Source organism: Amphiprion ocellaris, chromosome 5 (genome assembly GCF_022539595.1).
Source record: "Amphiprion ocellaris isolate individual 3 ecotype Okinawa chromosome 5, ASM2253959v1, whole genome shotgun sequence".
NCBI classification, from domain to species: Eukaryota; Metazoa; Chordata; class Actinopteri; family Pomacentridae; genus Amphiprion; species Amphiprion ocellaris.
This window is the reverse complement of record NC_072770.1, coordinates 35,294,510-35,317,756: the sequence shown is the minus strand read 5'-3', so window position 1 is coordinate 35,317,756 and position 23,247 is coordinate 35,294,510. Positions and strand designations below refer to the sequence as shown.

The 23,247-nt window shown below is 39.5% G+C and overlaps 2 protein-coding genes across 4 annotated transcripts in view; both read right to left on the bottom strand.

Moving 5' to 3' along the window:
- Positions 1–8,192: 8,192 nt before the first annotated feature.
- Positions 8,193–13,154, bottom strand: LOC111588011 (kazrin-A-like). The gene is made up of 4 exons (XM_023298108.3): positions 12,825–13,154; positions 12,159–12,325; positions 10,640–10,736; positions 8,193–9,318 (listed from the first exon to the last, which is right to left on the bottom strand). The coding sequence occupies exons 1-4, from the start codon at positions 12,852–12,854 to the stop codon at positions 9,157–9,159; spliced, it is 456 nt and encodes a 151-aa protein (XP_023153876.1). The 5' UTR covers positions 12,855–13,154; the 3' UTR covers positions 8,193–9,156.
- Positions 13,155–14,243: 1,089 nt separating this feature from the next.
- LOC111588010 (kazrin-like) overlaps positions 14,244–23,247 on the bottom strand; it is a 117,675-nt gene continuing 108,671 nt past the window's right edge. Inside the window, exons 7-11 of one of the 3 annotated variants that reach the window (XR_008601634.1) lie at positions 21,872–22,008; positions 20,786–20,956; positions 19,321–19,501; positions 16,863–16,986; positions 14,244–14,383 (exon numbers count right to left, since the gene is read on the bottom strand). Coding sequence is in view for 2 of the 3 variants with exons in the window: in XM_023298106.3 (XP_023153874.3) it covers positions 16,816–16,986; positions 18,932–19,065; positions 19,321–19,501; positions 20,786–20,956; positions 21,872–22,008 (794 nt within the window). In the remaining variant the exon portion in view is untranslated. Of the gene's footprint in view, positions 14,384–15,282; positions 16,987–18,931; positions 19,066–19,320; positions 19,502–20,785; positions 20,957–21,871; positions 22,009–23,247 lie in introns of those variants that run through there. The other 2 variants (XM_023298106.3, XM_023298107.3) reach the window with 2 other exon arrangements.

Genomic DNA, 23,247 nt, shown 5'->3' with positions numbered 1-23,247 from the left:
TAGAAAAAATCCTTCAATGTAGACCAAAAAAGTTAGTATGGAGGAATATTCCACCTGAAATGTAGACCTGAGAAGTTGGTTTGGAAGAATATTTTTTTGGCGGTTTTTGGTGGACATCCGGTTGAGTGAACGCTGGCGCGACTTGGTGCCGCTGCTCGCTGGTACTTTTTTAAACTTTTCTTAAACTTTTAGCTATGCCACTGTCGTATTGTTAATAACCTGACTAACAAACAGACGTTCAGAGTGAGTGTTTGATCTCTTTACCTGTGGCGTATCGGCGGTCTCCCACTCCTCACCTGGTTGCTGCTACCTGACGGCTACCACCTCCGCCCATCCATCATGTGGATAAACAGGCTGGTTGTATGGTTTATCTTCGCTGGGACTGTACTGTCCATCTTACTCAGTCCATCAGCAGCCTTCCTCCAGAACACGGCTGCTGAGCTCCTCCAGCTGCGGTTCCATCTACCTGCTCCACCGCCGGTGCTGCACCTCTCCCCGGGCATCGCTGGCCTCCCGCGTCAGAAATACATCCACCGTAGGTCTCACCAAAGCTTCCATGTCAACAAGTCGTCGGCCATCAACTACATCTGGTCCACACGTCGTCGTCCTCGGAGAAGCTCTGGCAGGAAAGAGGACCGCGATGCGTTAGCCAATCTTGCCATGTCGGCTAACGTTGGCACAACCTCCGACCGCAGCGATGTCAACGTCGGACTATTTAACATCCGCTCCCTCACCGGCAGAGCTCTTCTTCTTCGGGACCTCCTCCTCGACCGTAAACTGGATTTTCTGTGCTTAACAGAGACATGGCAGCAACCCAACGACCTTCCCCAGTTGAACGAGTCTACACCACCTGGGTTTGTTTACCTCTGTCAGCCTCGTCTCACCGGTCGGGGAGGAGGTCTCGCGATAATTCATCGCGAGAAGTGGAGAGTCTTGCCTCTCTCAGCCCCGACATACCCATCATTTGAATCAGTGATATTACAGGTGATTGGACCAAAACCGACCCTAATAGCCACTGTTTTCCGTCCACCCAAACACAACAAGGACTTCATTGATGAATTCTCCTCCCTTCTCACCCACCTCTGCATCCTCTCCTCCAATGTCATTCTGCTTGGTGATTTCAACATTCACATGGACAATATGAATCATTTTCTCACTATGGATTTCTTATCCTGCCTGGAGAGTTTCGGTTTTCAACTACATATACATTTCCCCACCCATTCCAAGGGTCATATCCTTGACCTGGTCTGCTCCTCTGGTGTATCCCCCTCTAACTGCTCTTCAACACATCTCCCCATCTCTGACCATCTGTTTATATCATTCAATCTAAATCTGATCATCTCCACAACCAAACCATCACGTACAATGTCATTTCGTAACATCAAGGACATTAACCCAACATCTCTCACCACAGACATCAAAGCACTCCCCACTATCAGCTTCACCTCCACTACAGATGAACTGGTTTCCCACTACAATAACAGTCTCCATAATCTGTTGGACTCACTTGCCCCCATAAAAACTCGGACTGTATCCTTCACTCACTCTGCTCCCTGGTTTACACCCCAACTCCGCCTCCTCAAAGCCAAAGGTCGACAACTGGAGCGACTCTGCAATAAAACTGGTCTAACCATCCACAAAGAAATGTACCATCACCACATTCTTCATTATAAGGACTCAATTAACACAGCCAGATCACAATATTATGCAGGTCTCATCAGTGCAGGTGATGGGAACACCCGGACTCTGTTTTCACTCATTAATAACTCCTTGCGCCCACCAGACACCCTCCCCCCTCACTTCTACTCCGTCAACTACTGTAATTTACTCATGAACTTTTTCACTGCAAAAATTGATAATATCCACCAGCAACTGACCTCTCACACCTCCTGCAGTTCCCCCTCCGATCCCTTAGCTCCCTTCTCTCAGCCACTCTCAAGTTTCCACCTTCCCTCTTCTGCTGAAATATGTGAACTAATCAGAAAATCTAAAACATCCACCTGTCATCTTGACGCTCTCCCAACACCCCTGATCAAAGCCTGTCTCCCCTCCCTGTCACCTCTGATCACTGCCATCATCCACTCCTCCCTCACCTCTGGTTCTGTCCCATCACCTCTGAAATCTGCTGCACTAACTCCAATCCTCAAAAAACCTGGTTCAGACCCCAACAACTTCAATAACCTTCGTCCCATTTCCAACCTGCCATTCCTGTCAAAAATCCTGGAGAAAACAGTTGCCTCGCAAATCCACTCTCACCTCTCCAATAACAACCTCTTTGAGCAATTCCAGTCTGGTTTTCGTCCCCACCAAAGCACAGAAACAGCTCTACTTAAAATAACCAACGACCTCCTGGTGGCAGCAGACTCCGGACTTCTATCCATCCTCATCCTTCTCGACCTGAGTGCAGCTTTTGACACCATTTCCCATTCCATCCTCCTCCACAGACTGGCATCCATTGGTTTATCTGACACACCCCTGGACTGGTTCACATCATATCTCTCTGGCCGCACTCAGTTCATTCAGTTAAAAACATTCACATCCCATCCATCTCCCCTCTCCTCCGTCGTTCCCCAAGGCTCTGTTCTTGGTCCCATCCTCTTCATCATTTATCTTCTCCCCCTTGGCCACATATTCCTGAAATATAACATACAGTTTCATTGCTATGCGGACGACACCCAGCTCTACCTCTCCACCAAACCCACTTCCACCCTCCCTCCCACCTCCCTCTGTGTCTGCCTCCAGGAAATCAAATCCTGGTTCTCCTCCAACTTCCTCAAATTGAACAGCGACAAAACTGAGGTTCTCCTCATTGGCTCCAAATCAGCTCCCACTAAAACCAACAGTTTCATCATCACCATCGACAACTCCTCTTTTTCCCCCTCCCCGCAGGTCAAGAGTCTGGGTGTCGTGCTTGACGGCACTCTGTCATTTCAAACTCACATCAACAACATCACTCGGTGTGCATACTTCCATCGCCGTAACATTAACCGCCTCCGTCCCTCCCTCACCCCTGTCAGCACCGCCATCCTGGTCCACTCTCTTGTCACCTCCCACCTAGACTATTGCAACTCCCTTCTCTCTGGTCTCCCCCTCAAGTCCCTCCTTAAACTCCAACTAGTCCAGAATGCAGCAGCCCGGATCATCACCAGGACACCCTCTCTCCACCACATCACCCCAGTTCTCCAACAGCTTCACTGGCTTCCAATCACTCACCGCATCATCTACAAAACCATTCTCCTAACCTTCAAGGCCCTCCATAACCTCGCCCCTCTGTACCTCACTGAACTCCTCCATATAAACACATCCAGCCAGACTCTCAGATCATCTTCTTCCCTCAGCCTCACCATCCCTCCTGCCTGCATGACCACCATGGGCCTCAGAGCCTTCAGCCGCTCTGCCCCCCGCCTCTGGAACTCCCTCCCACCTGACATCAGAAACATCAACACACTGGACATTTTCAAATCCAATCTCAAAACCCGCCCGTTCAAACAAGCCTACTCACTTTGACTTCCATTCCTCCTTCTCCTTCTGCTGTTTTAAAATTGCTAAATTTTCTTCTTTTAAATTTTTTTTAAAAAAAATTCTTACATTTTATACTGTATATTTGAATGTGTTTTTATTTGTGTTTCCCCTGTACGGTGACCTTGAGTGTTCTGAAAGGCGCCTATGAATAAAATTTATTATTATTATTATTATTATTATTATTATTATTATTATTATTATTATTATTATTATTATTATTATTATTATTATTATTATACCATCCTAAACATCCTTAAATGTAGACTGAAAGACAGTTTGGAAGAAAATTCCACCTAAAATCCTCCAATGTAGACCTAAAAGGTGAGTTTAATGGTATATTCCACCTAAAATTCACTACTGTAGACCTTGGAGGTTGGTCTGATGGTATATTCCACCTGACATCCCTGAGCATAAACTTAAAAAGTTCGTTCAAAGGAATATTCCACCTAAAATCCTTCAATGTAGAGCAAAAAATCTTGGTGTCAAGGAGTATTCCACCTTAAATGTAGACCTAAAGGATGGTTTGGAGTAATGTTCTACACTAAAATCTTCCAATGTAGACCTAAAAGGTTTATCTGATGGTATATTCTACCCAACATCCTGGAACATTTACCTAAAAGGTTCAGTTATGTCATTCAGATTAAAATAGTCTATTTTAATCTAATTTTCAAGATAAAAATGGGCAAAAATAACTAAATGTACTCAAAAAAGTAACATGTATTCTCTACATTTTAATCAGATACTGTCAAACTTCATCTGCTGAGGAAAATCCTGTAATAGACATGAAAGTTTTAGAACAGCTGAACTGTACTGTAAGGTTATTTTTGTGAGCTGTGTTTGCAAAATGAAGAATAAACCCAACAATATAATGTTTCCACCTACGACTGCCGCTGACACAGAGGCGTTATGTTTTCAGGTTATCCGTCTGTCTGTCTGTTCCTATTCTTGTGAGCGCAGTATCTAAGAAAAGATCTTCATATCTGGCACAAGCATCCACTTGGAATCGAGGATGAACTTTAGATTTATGTAATCAGAGGCCACTGTAACCACACAAACATGTTTTTAGCCAAAAGTTGAGAGTTCATATGATTATTAGGACAAAATTTCACACAATATCCAGTAGAATGAAATAATGAAGTGATTAAATTTTCTATCTAAAAGGTCAAAGGTCAGATTCACGGTAACAGAATGTTCTGCAAAAGCACCTTTACTGGACATTACTCAACACTAACTCAGGAGCAGAAGGAGAAAATGTGACTGTATTTCATATTTGCTTGTTTACCCAAATAGTGACACTAACTTTGGATGCTCACCTTGAAGCTGTGATGGTTGTATAGATCTTCTGTGCTGCCGGGTTGAAGATATACGTGAAGCATCTGTGCTTTAGAACTTGTAGCTTCTTTGTTTCAACATCTGTATTTGAAGCGTTGTCAAGTGTGACATCTGCAACTTTGTGCTCCGTCAGAATCAGCATTATTGGCCAACCATGTGAAAACATAAAAGGAATTTGACATTGACTACACCTCTCTGTTTCTGGAGATAAGTCAGCAGCTCTACTAAAGGAGGAGTTGCTCCAGAACTGGATGGTTTGATCTCTGGATCAGCAAGACGAATCCTGGTGAAGCAGCTCTGTCCCATCCTCACCATCACTGGAGAGCAGCAAGGTCCATAACACTCTTTCTGTTTTCTGACATCAACATGGGCTTCTTTTGAGAAGTAAAATACAACAGTAGTTTATTTGCATTTTTAACCCTTGTGTGGTCCTGCAGGTCAAAATTGACCTGTTTTAAAGTTTGAAAATGTGGAAAAAATATATATTTTCACAGTGAAACTTCTGATGTCCACATTTTCAATATTTTTGAGAAATTTTTGAAATTTTTTTTGGTGAAAAAAAAGAAATGTTTTGAAGTTTTACTGATATATATATATATATATATATATATATATATATATATATATATATATATACATACATATATATATATATATATATATATATATATATATATATATATAAATAAAAATAATGACTTTAGATATTTTTTAGGATTTTTTTTGTAAGATTTTTACTCATTTTTGGAAAATATTTACAAGAATTTTTCTTGCCAAATTTGGTGGATTATTATTTATTATTATTTTTTTTTTAAATAAAGTTTTTAAGGGAAATTTTTCAGGAATTACTGGAATTTTCTTCCTGAAGGTTTTGGAAATTTTGGGAATTTTTTTTCCTGAATTTGGATTTTTTTTCAGACAAGGAAACAACATTTTTTGGTGCCCGTAAATGAGGACATCAGGAGGGTTAAATTCAATTCTGGGCAAAGCTTTCCTCTATGTAGTTATGCTAGGAAGCTTTAAGCTCGTCCCTGGACCAGAACCAGGCTGTTTCTGTTCTTAAAATGCAAGTTGGTTGCTGAGCCTGATGCATTTAATAAGGAGGTCACCTGGTGCTAATATGGTTAAAAACAACATTGTTGTGCTTAAGTTCTGTTGCATCTAGTAGAGATGCAGTTCTGATTTTTTTTTTGAACAAGGTCAAAACACATCACTGACATGAAACCACTGTTGTAAGTTTTTTATTTACTCTGTATTTCACAGCTTTCTTAGGGTGGAAGTAATAATTTCATTTTTTGCAGGAGTTTTTCAGCTCTCAGGAGACTCTTTAAAAATTCACTCGAGTGTCTCTCATCCACAGAGCCCAAGGTTCCTTATTTTAGCCTTACAATCGTGGAGCTGTTACTGGCTGAATTCGAGGATGTTTTCTGAGTTGGAAATTTAAAAAATAGCCTCAGGCTTAAGGAGCCGAGGCATGAATGCGTGAGACTCGTTTTACAAACATGTGAAGGATCATTTCTTTTTCAAAGTTTTCTTTAAAAATCTTGCTTTCAGTGGAACTTTCTTGGTTACATAAAGTTGGGAAAAATACAATGATGAAATGTAGACAAGAAATATGATGTATTACTGAATTCAAGCACACAGAATAACAAACTAGTCAACAAGCGAATACAACAGTTCTCAGCCTGTTTTTAAAATATCATAGAGCTGTTGTATACAAATACACACACTTTTAAAATTCATTGGAAAATACTATAGGTCTGGATACATTTTTTTTAAATTCATAGCTAGTTTAACACATTTTTTTCTGAAAAGTAGCAATAACAGGCCTACACTGTATACGAAAGTTGACAATAATTCCACTTTTAATTTCACCATATACAAAAAGCTCTGACAGTTCAGTGAAAAGACTTTATTGACATGTGTGTTAAAAGCAAACATGACTGAAGTCCTTCCTTTCGTTCTGTGCAGGTTTGAACTGGTCTAATCTTCCCGCTTAAACAACTTTACTTTGGTAGTTGGAGGAGACGCCCAGAAAGTGCCAGACAAACCTGTTTTGTATTGTTGGAATTAACCTCAGGGTTTCAGCCGCACACTGTGCAGCTCTGTGCAAGTACGAGGGGTGACATTTAATGAGTTTTTTCATGCTGTGTGTTATAAAACATGATGAGGCTGTACAAATATACCATTACATTCTCTCCATTTATAAGGACTTTAACAGTAGAAACATATGGAGACCATTCACTTTTAGACATTATCACTTTCATAACCCAATAGTAACTACTTTACGTATATATATATATATATATATATATATATATATATATATATATATATATATATATATATATATATATATATATATATATATATATATATATATATATATATATATATATATGTATGTATATATATATACATATATATATTCACACACACGCACACACACACACACACATATATATATATATATGTATATATAAATCACATATGATCCTTTCTGTAAGTAAAATTCTATTATCATCTTCCTCCAAGTAAAAACCACAGTAGATCTTTTAAACTAACTGAATACTGAAGATGGATTGTACCAGCTGTCAAAAGTGAGGATTGTCTTGTGCTACAAGCTGCTGTTTCATAAAAGTTGTACCTCTCTATAATATTAGCAATTTATTAACCTCACGTAATTCATCATCTATTAATGAAGAACCGAAGACGTGACACAGGTCACGACCCAGTTCTTCAAGTGTGGCTGAACTAATTCAGGCTAACATGCTGTTATCAGGCTGCAGTAATCTGGTTTATTGTCTTCAGGCTAATTTGGTTCTTTAAAAGAAGTTGTGGGTTTATTTGTTAATCCTCAGTGGAGTTATCATTATTAACAATACAGTTTAACTTCAAAAAAAAGGCAAAAGGAGTAGAAAATTGAAACCAGGTTCACTGGGGCAATAGCTTTACGGCCATAAGTTGCGTTTTATGTGTGTTCTTGCATTTTACTGCCCTTCTATGGTGAGTCTCACAGTGTTTCCATTGTGTTCACACTAAGCGCTAGTGTTGTTTAGTGGGATTTTCCCCTTTGGCGAAACAAGTGATTTTTAAGACTTAAGACTAAGACTCATTTGGGTTAATAATTTTCTGCAAAATGATTGCTGAAATTAAGCATTCGATACATTTTAATGTTCAAATGATCATTTAATTCTCATTTTAATGCCAAATTAAATGCCATATGTTGAGGTTCTGCTGGTCTTTCAACAGTGAAATCCTGTTAGTTTAGGTTGTGTCTCCTTGGCTACCCAAACTACTGTAAACTAAATTTGTTCTGATACTTTTTACTGTACAAATGTTTATTTAGTTTTATATTTTCACACGTATACACTAAGCATAGTTACATTTTTATCAGAAAATAAATACATTTTACCCCTATAGATCATAGTGTTTTTTTAAATATTCAGCATGTTCTCATCTAAAATATGAATTATATTAACATTCTTTCATTGAAATCAACATATCTGAAAGTTAGTTGCAAGCATTTATCATGTATCTATAAACTTTGTGCTGTATCACTGAAGAGTTTTAGTAGTAGTAGGTACATTTAAAACATCTTTGTCACACTCTGGCTGTCAGTACATTTGCATGTTTGCAGGTTTATGCTTAAGGATTTGTTGTTGTTGTTGTTGAAATTAAAACGGTGAAATGCTACAACTCAAATCATCAACATTCTCACTGATTCTTCAGCTGTAGGAAGAACGTGGACCTGGTTGATATTTGTCTCTACTATGAAAACATATTATTAAAATGACTTTTTTCTATACTTTTTTTTAACATAATTCTTCATTTACTTACATGTGCAGCAAAAGAAACATGTTAAAAATAACTTTGCAAATAAATACAGAGAACAGTCCCGTAAAGATAATATACGATGAGATCTATTTGATATAAGGCATCAAAGGAGGACTCACTTCAGTTATTTTTTATGTTATTCTTAAGCTTTCTGTTCTATGATATTATTCTTTTGATAATATATAAAAGTCATTTTGAACATTTAGTTTAAAAAACACACATCAAAGACTGACTAGTCATAAAATCATCTTCTTCTTCATGTTTACAACAGTTTCATCAGGTCAAATTTTTTTTGTTTCTCTTCAGAGGATGATATTGTAACATTTGTCAAAATAAAACTATGTTTGAATGAATACATTTTAAGTGGTGTATCCCTTTAAGACGACTTCTTTAAAGTCCAGCTTTGCTGAGCGTAGGTTTCTCTCAGTAGTAAACAGCTATGGTACATTGACAGTGTAAACTGGTTCACACGTTGGTGATTTCAACACTCTTGAAGGTGTGCATGGGGCTACCTTTGGTGCGGGGAACAGCCTGCACTTTGGCCTCTCTGGGCAAAGAGCTGCAGCTTCCGTGGAAGCCCAGACTTCGCTCCACTGACTGGCTGTTGGCGCGCAACCTCAGTGGACTCTGGAAAAGCACAAAGGCAGAAATCAGGGCTGGTGTTAAGATTAAAACCTGCCCTTCAACTTTATCTGATGACAAAAACTAAAATCCACCAAATAGGAACATCCTGAAGTGTTTATTGTGACCATGTTATCTCAGCATTCTCAGTTCAAATCCAACTAGGAGCCATTGGTGCATTTTATCAACGTTCATCTCTAATTTCTTGTCAGCTCTCTTCTGTCTGCTTTCCAATAAAGCAAAAAACAACAACAGCAGTTCAACAACTTCTTAAACAGTGTCACTAAGTCAAATAATCTCTTCTTATCATCTCAGTTGACATTAAGGGCTCCTTCCATGTGTCATGCGCCACTAAGATAGTTCTTTACAACACATCTTATCATGTTATGGATTTTTAAAACACATATCCCATAACTATTTATGATTTGTTAATTGTAGTTTGCAAAATAAGGTAGTTGTCAACATCAAGATGGGTAAAATGGAGTTCAGTATAAAAACAAACATAAAGGTGTGCAGCACATTTTGCAGTTTTATGTAATGTTATATGCAAGAATCTGTATATATAGAATAGAATAGAATAGAATAGAATAGAATAGAATAGAATAGAATAGAATAGAATAGAATAGAATAGAATAGTCACTTTTATGGTCAAACAGAACACTCACTGGCTAGTGCACGTTTGAATGAAAATTTGTTGCAAAATTTACCATCAGACTGGTAAGAAACAAAAACAAAAATGATTCAAAATAGAGCGTAAGCAATATTTTCAGTATATACATGTATGTGTGTAAAACCACACATAAATATATATATACACAAATACACACCTGCACACACACATCCGCACACATTTATTGCAAAATATATGAGAATTAATATTTATAATAATAAAAATATACACAGCTGAAGAACGATATTTATACAAATGTGAAGTTAAAGGTTTTAATTGTTGCCCACTCACACAACATAGTGTTGAGTAAAAGGTTGTAGCACTAAAAGCAAAGTCAGAATGCTTTCAGAAATAATGCCATTAATAAAGTTAATTAATATGTGCTATGAGCACAGTTTGCTTTTTCAAAACAGCACCAGTATTTGTGAATTTTTTAAAATTTTTTATTTATGCTGCCTCTGCATCATGTGTGACGGAACATGTTGTTCTTCTTATCACTGAAGAATTTTCTTTATGACTCTGGTTCTATGTTTCGGTCAAGCTGTGGAATGACAGCGTGATCAATAAGATCGCACAGGTCCAAAGTTCCTGAAACGTTTGTACGGTAAAGTGTATTTCAGTCTTTAATGTTCCAGTGATTATGAAATGAAACCGTACCTTTCCTGATCTTATCATAGACACCCTCTCATCAGTAAAGCGGTTAACAGCCACAGGTGAAGAAGAACCAATGATCTCAGTGCTCTGCTCGGCATTACTGGAAACACAAAACATTCTTAGTCATTTATTTATGTTTCTGATTAAACTGAACTACATTGGGTATATTTTTAACATCTAACAAAATTAACTGTGGCAATTTATTACAGTTTTTCTCAGTCGCTTTGGTCCATTTCACAGTTCAGAATTGAAATTCTCCAAACTACTTGTTCAATCTTCACATCATTGTGTCACTTGTGCACATCAAAAAAGCAAGTTGCAACTGCTTTGGTTCATCCATGCAAATGATTCTGTACAATTCTCTGCTGTTTCCTACATTATCAGCTGCTTATGTCATGTTGATAAGATGTATTGTAATGGATCTCTGTTGAATAGTCTCACCCCCCACAACATTTAGGCATGAGTTCATCCCATCAGTCTTTACATGCAAAATGGTTGAACATGTTGTCATAATATGTCAAATATATTCTATAAATTTCCATTAGACTTTTTTTTTTTCTAAATCTGTCCTGACTTGGTAAATTGCTCCCAGGTGAATCTTGACTTTCTCTAACGAAGGGAAATGTGTGAAGGGTTTGGGTTTTCTGAAATCACTCAAAGATGCAGGAGAAGATATTTATGACGTGGATGAGAATTTGTGGCCCAACAGATAGGAACATCAGGAGGTGTAGGAAGACTGCACTGGAATTCCTACAGCTACATGTACAGTTTTCCCTCAGGAGATTGTTCTATGTTCCCATTTCTACTTTTGTTTTTTGTTTTTTTTTCTTTGTGCTATGCAGCGCTGTTTTCCTTTCTGTATCACAATGACATGGTCTGTCAAATTACAACACAAACAGTAAAAGTGTAAATGTGAATCTTGTCCAGTCTCTTGCAGTCAATCTCCCACATACACTAAGGTGTAACTTACAATTTACAATAACTGTCATCCAAACTTTAGCCATAGTTTCCATCGTGTGTAAACTGGCACTGCATTATAGCTACCTGTTCCATATTGTAAATTCCTAATATTATTCCAAATTCTTCTATTTTGTAATTATAATTCTATTGCTGTTCTGGTCTATTTAAGATTACCGTTCTGAGCTACTGTGACAACAAAATTTCCCTTGTGGATCAATAAAGTCTGTCTAAGTCTAAGTCTAAGATCATTCCTCCAGAGAACACTGCTATAATGACAACAGGACTCAGCAATCTGACTGTTCTATCCACACAATGACACCAGGACTGGTCATTCTGATGCCACTGACATGTTCATTGACACAGATATTTACTTTTGAGAGATGAACTGAGGATTTTGAACTTTGCAGATAATCCATGGTGTTCTGCTATTTGTACAAATTGTTTTGAGAAATGCACTTACTGTTTTGCAAATGTCGAGGATGATTTGAGAAATGTACCAAAGCGACTGAGAAAAAGTGTAATGGGGAAGTCTCAGATGAGGGTTGGACTGTTTTCAGCCTACCAGAGAGTGACAGCGAGGGATTTCATCTCTTCATACAGGTGTCGATGCAGCATGTGTTTGTTGCTGGGGATCCCCAGAGCTTTGGCCATGGCGTCCGTATCAAAGGACTGGTCCATAGCAATCACTGCACCATGAATCCCTTTACCCTGAAGATTTTCTGCAAACTCCTAAAACAAAACAGAGAGACAGAAGATCAGAGTTACAGTCGCAGCTGAGGAGAGTAACTCTATGCACAGGCCTGCTAAAAATGTCTTGCCTTGGTCCAAAAGCTAAATTTGAAAGCAATTACAGGCGTACCATGACAAAGCTTTTAAAAAACAGAAATGATTTAGTGTTTCTCTTTGTGGGACATAAAACGTGTTTTAGTTTCCATTTCTACATGCTGGTCAAAAATCCAAGTTATAGGATACCGAAGACTGTAGAACAGCAAAATATTACTCATTGTAACTACAGACGCAGAAAAACACTCATGTTGTGTGGTCTTTTCCCCGTTACTGTGTACACACCACAGTTTTTCTTCTGTTCTTCTGTCAGCAGTGTGAGGCAACAAAGCTATCATTATTTCTGAGGGAGTCCTAAAAACTCATACTTTGTGGTATCTGGTTCCAGTCTGGCATAGAAAACCCCAGTTCAGAGGGGAATACCATCCCTGACCGCCCCACCCACCTTGAGGTCGATGTCTCTGATCCACTTCATCACTCGGTGACATGTCCAAACAATGGGGTCCCAGTTCTGGTGCTCACATTTTGTCCGTCGTGCCTGCAGGGCCTTTGAAAACACGACACACACGGGTAACAGTGCGAGCACTAATGTGGCAGGGGCCAATGAAAACACAGTCAGAAATCAGGGGAGGATGAGGGGCCTGCTGAGTTAATGCAGCACCGTGAGCTTCCGTGTGCCTCAGGCTGTAGTGGACAGTAATGGAAATCACATGCAGTTTTTGCCAGTGCAGCTGAGTAAACGCGACTCATTCATCTATTGTGAAATGATCTGCAGTCTGACCTCTTTGTCAAAGCTGACCATCTGCAGGAGCTGGATTGCCAGAAGTAAACTAGTCTGGTGGAACTGGTCGCCGATGTTGAGGTGTCGCTCCAGGTCTCTGCGGCTCAGAGAGTTCAGCACTCGTCCGTCCACTAAGTGAGTCTGGAAGGTTTGGGAGTATTGAGGCAGCCCAACGTCGCTCAGCCACGATGTTGCAACCCAGTGATGGTCCAACTCTGACGCTTTTGATAATCTAGGAGATGATCGGACACCAATCAGCAGTAGTGGAAGAAGATTTTAGATATTTTTTAAGCAGCACTTAAAAGTCCAGCATTTAAAACATTTTGTAAAAGTGAGTAAATCAAGTAAAAATGTCAAAATGACACCTGACTCTTAGACTGTTATATATTATGCCATTATTGTTAATGTGTAAGTAGGATTTTATTGTTGCAGATGGTTAAGAGGGACCTGAAACTATTTTATATACCTTTGGGTAGCTTAAGGTAAAACTATTCATCGTATAAGTTCATCTTGTGTTGTCTATTTCACTGGTAATCTGCAAAGTAACTGAAGCTGCCTAATAGTGTAAATGTAGTGGACTCAAATGTACAATGATTTCCTCTACATTATTGTGGAAAATTAAGAAGCTTAAAATCCAACTACAATAAATACAAGTACTTCAAAATTGTACTTATGTACTGTACTTGAGAAACTGCTTTCAGTTATAGTACACTGCTGCTGATTAGTAATTTTAATCCTACTTTTATAAGTATACATATACTTTATTGTTTTTGGCTCTTACTTACCCCTGGTCACCTTCAGCTCTCCTGTAATCCTCAATGGCCAGTCTTACTTTCCTGCGATGGATTGGATTACTGATGCCCAGACCCAGCTCTAAGTCCTCATCTGTCAGACCTAGCAGCACCTAAAGAGCAGTAATCCAGTTCTTTGTCAAACAAAAACAGCACCTGAAACCCATCTGTTCACATCATATGCCACTTTCATGCAAACGGCAAACAAACAGCAAAGGAGCCGCTTTTACCAAAGGCATACCTTGCCACTTTTGACGTTTTCAGAGCAGGCTCGGATGTACATGGGCATTCCCATGACAACCTCCAGCCAGGCCTGGACTGCACCTGCCCTCCACAGCGACATGCATGTGTTTCGAGTGAGCTCCGCCTGCTGGAGGCGGTCCAGCTGCTCCTCTCCATCAGACAGGCTTTGCTGTGTGAGGCTGTCAGAGTCTGGATTGGTCAGGAGACGTTATGGTGTGGCATACAGGAAGAGGTTTAGGGTCAGAGGGATATGGAAATGAAAAAAAAATGACTCATCTGGAGACAAGCTGACAGCAAAGAGGGGTTAGAGGAAAAAATACACCTCCATCTTGATGTGTAACAATACACAGTAACAATTTGGATCTACACTAAAGTGTTTTTTGTATATCAAGTACAGAAATGTGCTTTTCTCACTTTTTCCTTTGCACTGTGAGATCCATCAAGCCACTAGATGGTGCTAGAATGTTTCACTGGAAATGCTCTTTCAGTGCTTTGGAATGAATTGTTCTGTATTCAAAAAGCTAACAAGGTTTATTTTATTAACCAAAAAAGTGATGAAACTACATGGCTGAGTGCATCTAAATCTCTCGCAGTTCTAAAACTCCAATGTTTAGTGAAGGCGCTACAAAATACTAGTAACTATCTGATGATTATGAGGGGACTTAAGACCATTAGGATAATGTATTAGAGACACAGGGATTATTCATAAAACATCATGCTTCTACCCATGACCCGCCTATTTTAAAGACAAGAAACACTGATTCAGACTGAACCGACGAATCCAGGATGAACTCTGCCTGTTTATCTGATTCGTCTCCGCATGCCGACAAAAATGCTGCATGCAAATTATACCATCTTTCTACCGGGAGTTTTCAAAAAACAATGACACAAACTTGTATTTTCCAATGGACATGAGTGATATGAATAATCCCCAGAGTGCAGGAACAGACAGCTGGTAATCACAGATGAGGAGTTACTCACTGGCAGGAGAGAGTTGCCATTAGAAATGGCAGGAGGAGAGGGAGAGACATGTTAGACTGGGACACAAGAACAAGATTACTCATGGAACAGAAAAGTACCACATAGGATGTGTTCAGTTACTAGTTTTATTTTTAAAATAAGTTTTCATTTCAATTATATGTCATTTTGAAAATGCTAAAGCCTCCTCAACATCTGGCTGCAACAGCTGCAGCAGATAAATATTTGAAGTAACCTCTGGTTTGTCTCATATTTTTTTTTTAAATAAAATACTTCAATAGATTTACTCTTTTATGCAACATTTTCTAAATTACAAAGCATTTAACAGATTTATTAGAGCCACATTTGCAAGAAATGAGGAGGTATTTCTACGTAACGCAAAACAAAAACAGCAACCAAAAAAAAAAACTAAAACAATCAAACAAAAACAAAAAATTCAAAAGGGTGTAGGGAGGACCATGCATTCATAATGCAAGGAAAGATAACTTGGTAAAAGGGGAGGGGCAGCATAGAAGCAACACAGGATTGTGGAGATTATTAATTTGATTGGCAATGAATGAATGTCTAATCAAAGCAACACAGAGGGATCATGCATGTGTTTAATGCACATTCCTTCGTCTCATATTGGCACATGTTAGATAGCTCTCAGTAAGAAATGAGTCAGACAAAAACAATGTTACGAGGCTAGTGCTAACAGTGACAGAATGATACGTCCAGTATTCAAAGATGCGTGTTAAACCTTTGGCACTTGCACATGTGTTTGACAGCAGGCGAGAGGTGTGCCGTGATATGCACCGCTGGTCATTTTTTTGGGTTGCGTATTGAGATCTGTGAAATTGCATTTTGTATGGAAGAGCGACTCTAGAGGCCACGTCGGCCAGTCGTTGATTATAGTAAGCGAGAACATTATTTTCATCGTAAAAAGGAAACCTCGCTCCCTGCTGCCCACAGTGTTGTAAATAAATTTCAGCAGACACTGTGAGCCAGCGTTTATACGAACATGATGACAATCCTGTATTAGCAAAATGTCTCAAAATCTTTTTCAAATCAACAAGCAATTTTGAAGAAACACAATTTCAAACTCCAATAAAAATTGGTTTTAAGTCAATCAGGTTGTATCTCCTCTTTGGTCGTGAGAAACGGGCCTGAAAGACTGGGAATAAGAAAAAAACTCAGAAATTAATGTCGCAAAGCGTGATAAAAGCAACTGTAAAGTAACAAAAACCAAATGACATTTACAGTAAAACACTAGTTTCACAATAGCTCCTATGTACATATGAACAGCAGTCCTTCAAGTCTCCAGTTATAAAAAACATAAAACATTAAGACATTTAGAGGATAATACAGCATAAACATGTCTACACATAGTAATAACCCCATATATATATTTATATGCATGTAAACATATATACATATGCATACATGTACAACTATAAATATATATCTAATTTACAAACATACAATTTGAGGGTAATATACTGTACATTTATGGGGATAGCAGTCTCTTTTAGGCTTTTAATGAAAATCCAACCCCCTCCTCCCTCCAGACAAACCCTTAAAACAGAACAGTCTTCACACACAGTTAAAGCCAGGTGGATATCCACACAAACTGAACACACTCACACATGCTTGCACACTCAGCATCACCAGTCGGCATCCTCCTCTATGTAATAATCAGGGGTGGCTGTACCATCAAACAAGCCGGGGTCCAGTGACTTGCGCTGCTTTCCCCGAGCGAACACCCGCGATAGCGATCCCAGAGTCATCTTCTCCTTCTTCTTCTTACGCTTCTGGTCCTCCAAGTCCTCCATAGACTGAACAGTCAGAGCAGACAGTGAGCTCAGGTTAATCAGCTGTGCTGAAGTCACACTGCAGGTTCACATTTTATGACTTTATTTGCTTGCTTGATGAGAGTTAGAAGAGAAGATTGATACTTTCATGTCTACAGTAAATAAGAGGCTGCATATACAGGCTGCAGCAGCTGCCACTGGTTTAGTCCAAAAGTAGCAAAATGTGTCACTGGAACCTCTAAAGCTCTCTAACTGATAAGTTACATCTTGGTTGTTTAATCAGAGCAAAAAAAACCCCTAAAACAAAATGTGGTTTAATATGGGGTTATGCTCATTGGCAGGTTGCAGTAACTTCTTGGAGTCTCCACAGGGTGGCTAGTCGTAGCACCATAACTTGGCATTTTTGCTTTTCAGTTTTTCATCAGATGTAACAATTGACACAAAAGGTTTAATTCTGAAAAATTTAGAGGTGTTGATGGATGGATTTTGTCACTTTACGATAGACAGCTGTGACAGCCAGAGAACTCTCCATCCTTCCTCCTTTCTACAGCGGCATCATAGATGTTGTGCTAAAAAACTCCATCACTGTGGTAAGTTGACTGTAGCACTGCAGACTGCACAGTCCTACAGGGAGTTTTCATCGCAGCTCAGCACATCACTGGTGCCTCTTCCCTCTATCGAAGCACTTTTTCAGCACATTGTCTCTGTGCATAACCCCTCAGACCACTACTACAATCCCCTTGTCTCCAGTACCTTTTGGTTGATGATACTGCATTATCCAAATTCTTCCATCCAGACTGCAGAGCTTCTTCCCTAATGCTGTCAGGCTCCTCACGTCTCTGCTGCCATCCACACCTGCAGCTTTTGAACTTTAAAACACAGCCATCTGCCTTGAAGTCCCTATCCGGTTGTTGATTTAATCTCTAAATACTCATCCCTGTTTATCAAAGTTACATACTTAGAAGGGTTTTCCATGAAAATAATCCCTTCCTGGCTCAGATGTACAGTAACACTACACCGGTGCTTCCTCTAGGAAGGCTGGATCTATGAAGTCTCTGCCTCTTTCTCCATCCACCTCTCCCTGCTCGCTGCAGCTGGAGCTCCCAGCTAATCCATGGCTCTGCACAGTGAAACTACTCTACACTATACAATGGCATGTTGTAAAACTGGAGTGACTGCGCCGTACATGTTACAACTAGAAACTGAGGCTGCAGAAGAAAAATAACCAGAAAGCTCAACCTGCAAGTTGACAGGATTGGTCTTTTAGGATTGTTGCCTATAAAATTCTGGTATTGTTAATGCACGTTTTTGAGACTGTCATCAAAACGCTGCGGTTTTAAGGTGGAAATGCCTTGCCATGGTGTCGACTGTTACTTTGATATGTCTTCCAGCATATTAAAAACACCATATAGACATGTTAACAAGCTAAAAGACTTGATGTTCATGGTAGGAGGTCTTTTACGCTGATGAATCTGATTGGCTATACTGTCCAGTTACTACCTGTTTAGTCATGCTTTTTGCTGCTTGCACTTTCTACTTTTCCTTGAAGGACATGTTTTCTGTTTACATATCACACTGTGCTCCTGAAGAGATGCATTTTCCTCCAGCTGAGTACTTTGGAAATGGATGAGATGAGGCTAAAGAGGAACTCGACTTGAGCTTGAACAGTTTGCCCTGTTTCCAGTCAACTAAGCAGCTGCTGACTGTAGCTTCACATTTACAGTGGAAATGAGATTGCTGTCAATCTTCTCATCAAACTCGACAAGACCTACACCTTGTCAAACTCCTGCAATGTCATAATATTACTGTGAATATTAACTCCACCACCAGCACTGAGCAGGCAGGCAGAACCCAACAAGCGCACAGGACAGAGGGACAAGCAGGAGAAGACGAAAGGGAAGGGAGGGAGGCGCTACTAGAAGTTTGTGGAGGTGTGATTACTTGATGGAGGGGGCCAGGCAGCTCTTACATTGCAGAGGGAGTGGGTCCGGTGACGAGGTGAGTTGATGTCACTAGGTGTGGACGAGCGGTCGCCATCAGCTGCAGAGGCGTCAGAGATCACAGAGGGCTGACGAGAGTGGCAGGGGCTGATCCTGACCACAGCTGAAGGTGTCACACACACACACACACACACACACACACACGTATTCACACACACACACACACACACACACACACACACACACACACACACACACACACACACACACACACACACACACGTATTCACACATGTCAAAAATTCCCTCAGTTAGTATGAGAAACCTCCAGGAGAGCCCTCTGTTAGTATGCCGAGTCCGTAAAAGCAACACCAAGCATTTTGGAGACACCGAGGCAGAGAGGATAAGAAAAACCTACCCTGTCTGTCCGTGGCGTGTCCGTGGTAGAGGGTCTGCTGGCTCTGGCGGATGGCGGCGGTGAGCGGCAGGTCGGCCTGCATCACCCACTCCTGACTGCCGTTCACCACAGGCTCTGTGGACATGGCCACAGAGTGCCGTTTGGGTACATCTTTAGTCAGAGTGGCCAGAGACTGCTTCGCCTGGGAAACATTAAAAACAAAAGCTGAGGATCAGCTGAAAGTAAAGCACAGATAAATATTTTTTTTTTCACTTTTTAAACTGATGTAAATAACTTTCCTTGCCTTAAATAGGCTCACATAAACACAGTATACATGTACAAATACAATGTTGTGCATCTTGAACTCAACTAATTGTAGAATCTCTATATTTTAAGGATACAGCTGGCAATATTTTTCTTAAAATCCCAAAAACACATGAAGACATAAAAAAAAAAGCTGACCATAAACTGATCCTTGAAACTAACTATTTACACTATGCAGCCAAAGTCTAACTGCTTGTTCCTCTGTGCCATATACTTTTGCTGTATTTAACTACCAGTGAGACACTGTGTTGCTGAGCGACATGTTCCAATCTGGTCCACTCCAACCTGCTGCTGCAAATCCTCACAAGAGGACGCTGAAAATCCTTCCAAACAGACTGTTTACTCCTCTTTGAGTTATACTTGTAAAAACATACAATGCCCAGCGTTTTTTTATACACTGGAGCTAGATATTTGACCAGTGTAATCATTACAATGTGTATTTAAGTATATAAAATGTATTGAAAGATGAGACATTATTGGTTTTGGTCTATTCAGGGGATTGTTGGCCATAAAAAGTAGTGAATAGCAGCAAGATAAATATTGTAATATAACATCTCAGCATATTTTTTGCCCTCAAACCATACATATTCATGTTTTTCCACATGATTTAATATTGGAGTCTTCTGAGAGGCCATAAAGGGGACATCAATTTAGTGAAGTGAAGAGAAGAGAAGAGAAGAGAAGAGAAGAGAAGAGAAGAGAAGAGAAGAGAAGAGAAGAGAAGAGAAGAGAAGAGAAGAAAGTATAATAATGTAATTTTCTGTTTTGTTGTTGGGTTATCTGACAGTGATGCCGCTCTGGCACTGATGTGCCAACAAATCTGATCTGTGATGCAGCTTGATGTGAGGATCTGTGGGTGGCTGTGACTTGCCGAGGGAGGAGAGAGATTAATGACACACAGACTGACAGCTGTACCTAGGAGGGACCGAAACAGAAAAAAGGCATGAATTTCTTCCTCAGCCCGGAGAAAGACTTAATGCTTGGAGAGAGGAGAGGGAGCAGAGCAGCTTACTGCATGTGTTTGAGCTGATACGAATACACAGCCCACAACTTGTTTGCGTTTATGCCTCACACGCACACCAGATAATGACGTTTAGCTGCCACTATGGTGCTTGAATGAATCCAACAACAGTTGTGTCCACGCGCAGGGAGGGTGACTCACCATGGTGAGCTCGGCCTCCAGTTCTTTAATCCTGTTCTCCTTCATGTCCATCTGAGAACGCAGGATGTTGGCCTGCTCTGTGGCTTCTTTGGTCTGCCTCCTCAGGTCCCACTTCTCTCTCTCCAGCATGTCCTTCTCTTTCGCCAGAGCTTTCACTGCATCCTCGCTTTCCTGCAGAAATCACACACACAGTCCTGGTTACCCACCAAACTCACTTTGACTGATTAGAAGAGCTCCAAATTTCGATCGAGAATGAAATCACAGATAAATTCTATTTTATATTCTATGTCTAAACTGGTATGTTGTAAAAGGGATCCACCTTTTTCAAACATGGCAGAAGAGATATATTATTTCAGTGATGCCAGTATGGGAAGTATTTAAGCCAAAATTTAAGAGTTTAAAAAAAAAAATTGGATAACGATATTTCAACCCAACTATCCCCTTTTCCAAATAAAAAAAACATTCATTATAAATGTCCTTTATTGTTATTATCATGATTATTTTCAGAGTTTTGAACAAGATATGTACTCATTTACTTTAAGTTCACCGATGTAGCATTTATAAACACTATTCAAATGTTTAATAAAAGGTTTAACAAACTTAGATGTTTTTGTGCTGTCATGTTTTGTCTGCAGTTTAATGTCATTGTTTACTTGTTTATATAATATAACAAAATAGTTTTTAACATGTAAGAATATACATCACTGTAATATATTTGTAGATATAAGAGCTACATCTGTTTACAAAAGGTTACTAACACATAAGTTGACAACTCTAACTGAAGGCTGAAAAAACAAATAGATAAAGCTGGAAAGAAAGAGAATTGATGATAAATACTGTACATTAATAGAAACTTTAAAATGTCCTTAACTGCACACATATACATTATACTGGGTTAAAATGTTAAAAGTGGTTTCACACAGGTTGAAATTTTACAGCTGAAAAATAAACTTGTCAACGATCCCTGGCAGAAAAATGTGTAATGGAGACATTCCTTCAAAATCCCCTGAACTGACATTTCAGACTAGCCGACGTAAACACCAGCGAAGATGTATCTGCAGCAGGTTAATGCTGATAAATGGTTACCTTTCTGTGCTGGTCGTAGTTGCGTATGAATTCTCTCAGCTGATCCTCTCTGCTTTCCAGTGTTGTGTACAGCTGCTGCATCTGACTCACCAAGTCTGCTTTCTCCACTTTTAGACGCTTACGATCAGCTTTCATAGCTGCAACACACAGACAAACATGTTCACATCACACATCACTGAGCTTCCTAAAGGTCAGTTTGACTGAATAAGAAAATAGAAAGTAGAAGCCTGTGAGTGAGAAACAAAGCTTTGTACTTGCAGCAGTGATCCACTAGGTGACACCGTGTCTTGCTTTAATAAGAGGTGAGACTAGTGTGTTTCTTTTTCTTTATTTAAAAGAAATGGCCCAGAGAAAATGATGTAATCGTTACAAAAGACAAGTGGCACAGTGGCTCATTGGATCTTACAAGAAACTGCTTCTGCTGGCATGTGGAGTCTCTGTTGGCTCATCCGTAAGAAGAAGTGCATCTGATTTCTCTCAACTTCAACGTCTTACAGAACAACTCCCAGCCATGATGCAACCAGTGGGCCTCCTTACAGGTTGAAAACAATAACAAAACTCTCCTGAGAGGTTGTGCTCAACAGAGAGGCAAGACTGGAACCTGTACTTTCCATAACTGCACACACTGTGACTTGGGGAGCATTCCTCCTGCCAGCTTCATATTTTACTCTCAACGTTTAAACCTGTTTTGCAGCATTTACATGACAGTTTACAAGCTTGCACTTTACCGCCTGTGACTCTCTGAGCAGCAGAGCCATGCAGAGCAGTAACATTAAAGTAAACCACAACAGACGCTTCAGTCTTTTCCTTTTTATTTCTGCTGCAAGTAATTATCTATAGGTCTGGCTAATGCATTAATATTTCAGAGTTGAGCTTCTAGGTCATGATTGATGGATGTTAATTAAAATGAGGTTAACGTGGAGTCGACTTGGCTGCTCATCAGGGGCGACACCCATTTCTAAGACTGAATAATGTCTGAAAGTCTGCATATAAAGAGAGATATGATCTATTTAATTTCATTGATGTACCATATAAGTCACACTTACTTCATTATTCAGTATGTAAACTGGAAGCTATGTCTGTCAGGAAGAATACATTTGTAAATATGGATAATGCACAAAAAGTGAGCTTGGTGACTTGCATGTTTTTTGTCCTGATAATTCATTCATGCTTGTTGTCTAGAAATTGAAGAAAATCCTGATGAACTAAACCCACGTGTCTGTGCAGTGAGGATGCACAATTTCAACACAATAGTTCTGTTATTGCTGTGCACTTAATCAAAGCAACGAGGAAGTTTCTAAGAGTGAGAGCAGAAAATTAATCAGACAGAGATTTAATAGCAAGGATATTAATCTAATTATGTGCCATCCACAATA

What these genes read in the sequence shown, in the direction of transcription:
- LOC111588011 (XM_023298108.3), bottom strand. Translation starts at nt 12,854, where the DNA reads ATGAAGTGGATCAGAGACATCGACCTCAAG. An exon ending in TCAGAGACATCGACCTCAAG is followed by an intron (nt 12,326 to 12,824) that starts GTGGGTGGGGCG and finishes GTTTTGTTTTAG; the next exon opens with GAGTTTGCAGAAAATCTTCA. An exon ending in CTATGATAAGATCAGGAAAG is followed by an intron (nt 9,319 to 10,639) that starts GTACGGTTTCAT and finishes GTGCTTTTCCAG; the next exon opens with AGTCCACTGAGGTTGCGCGC.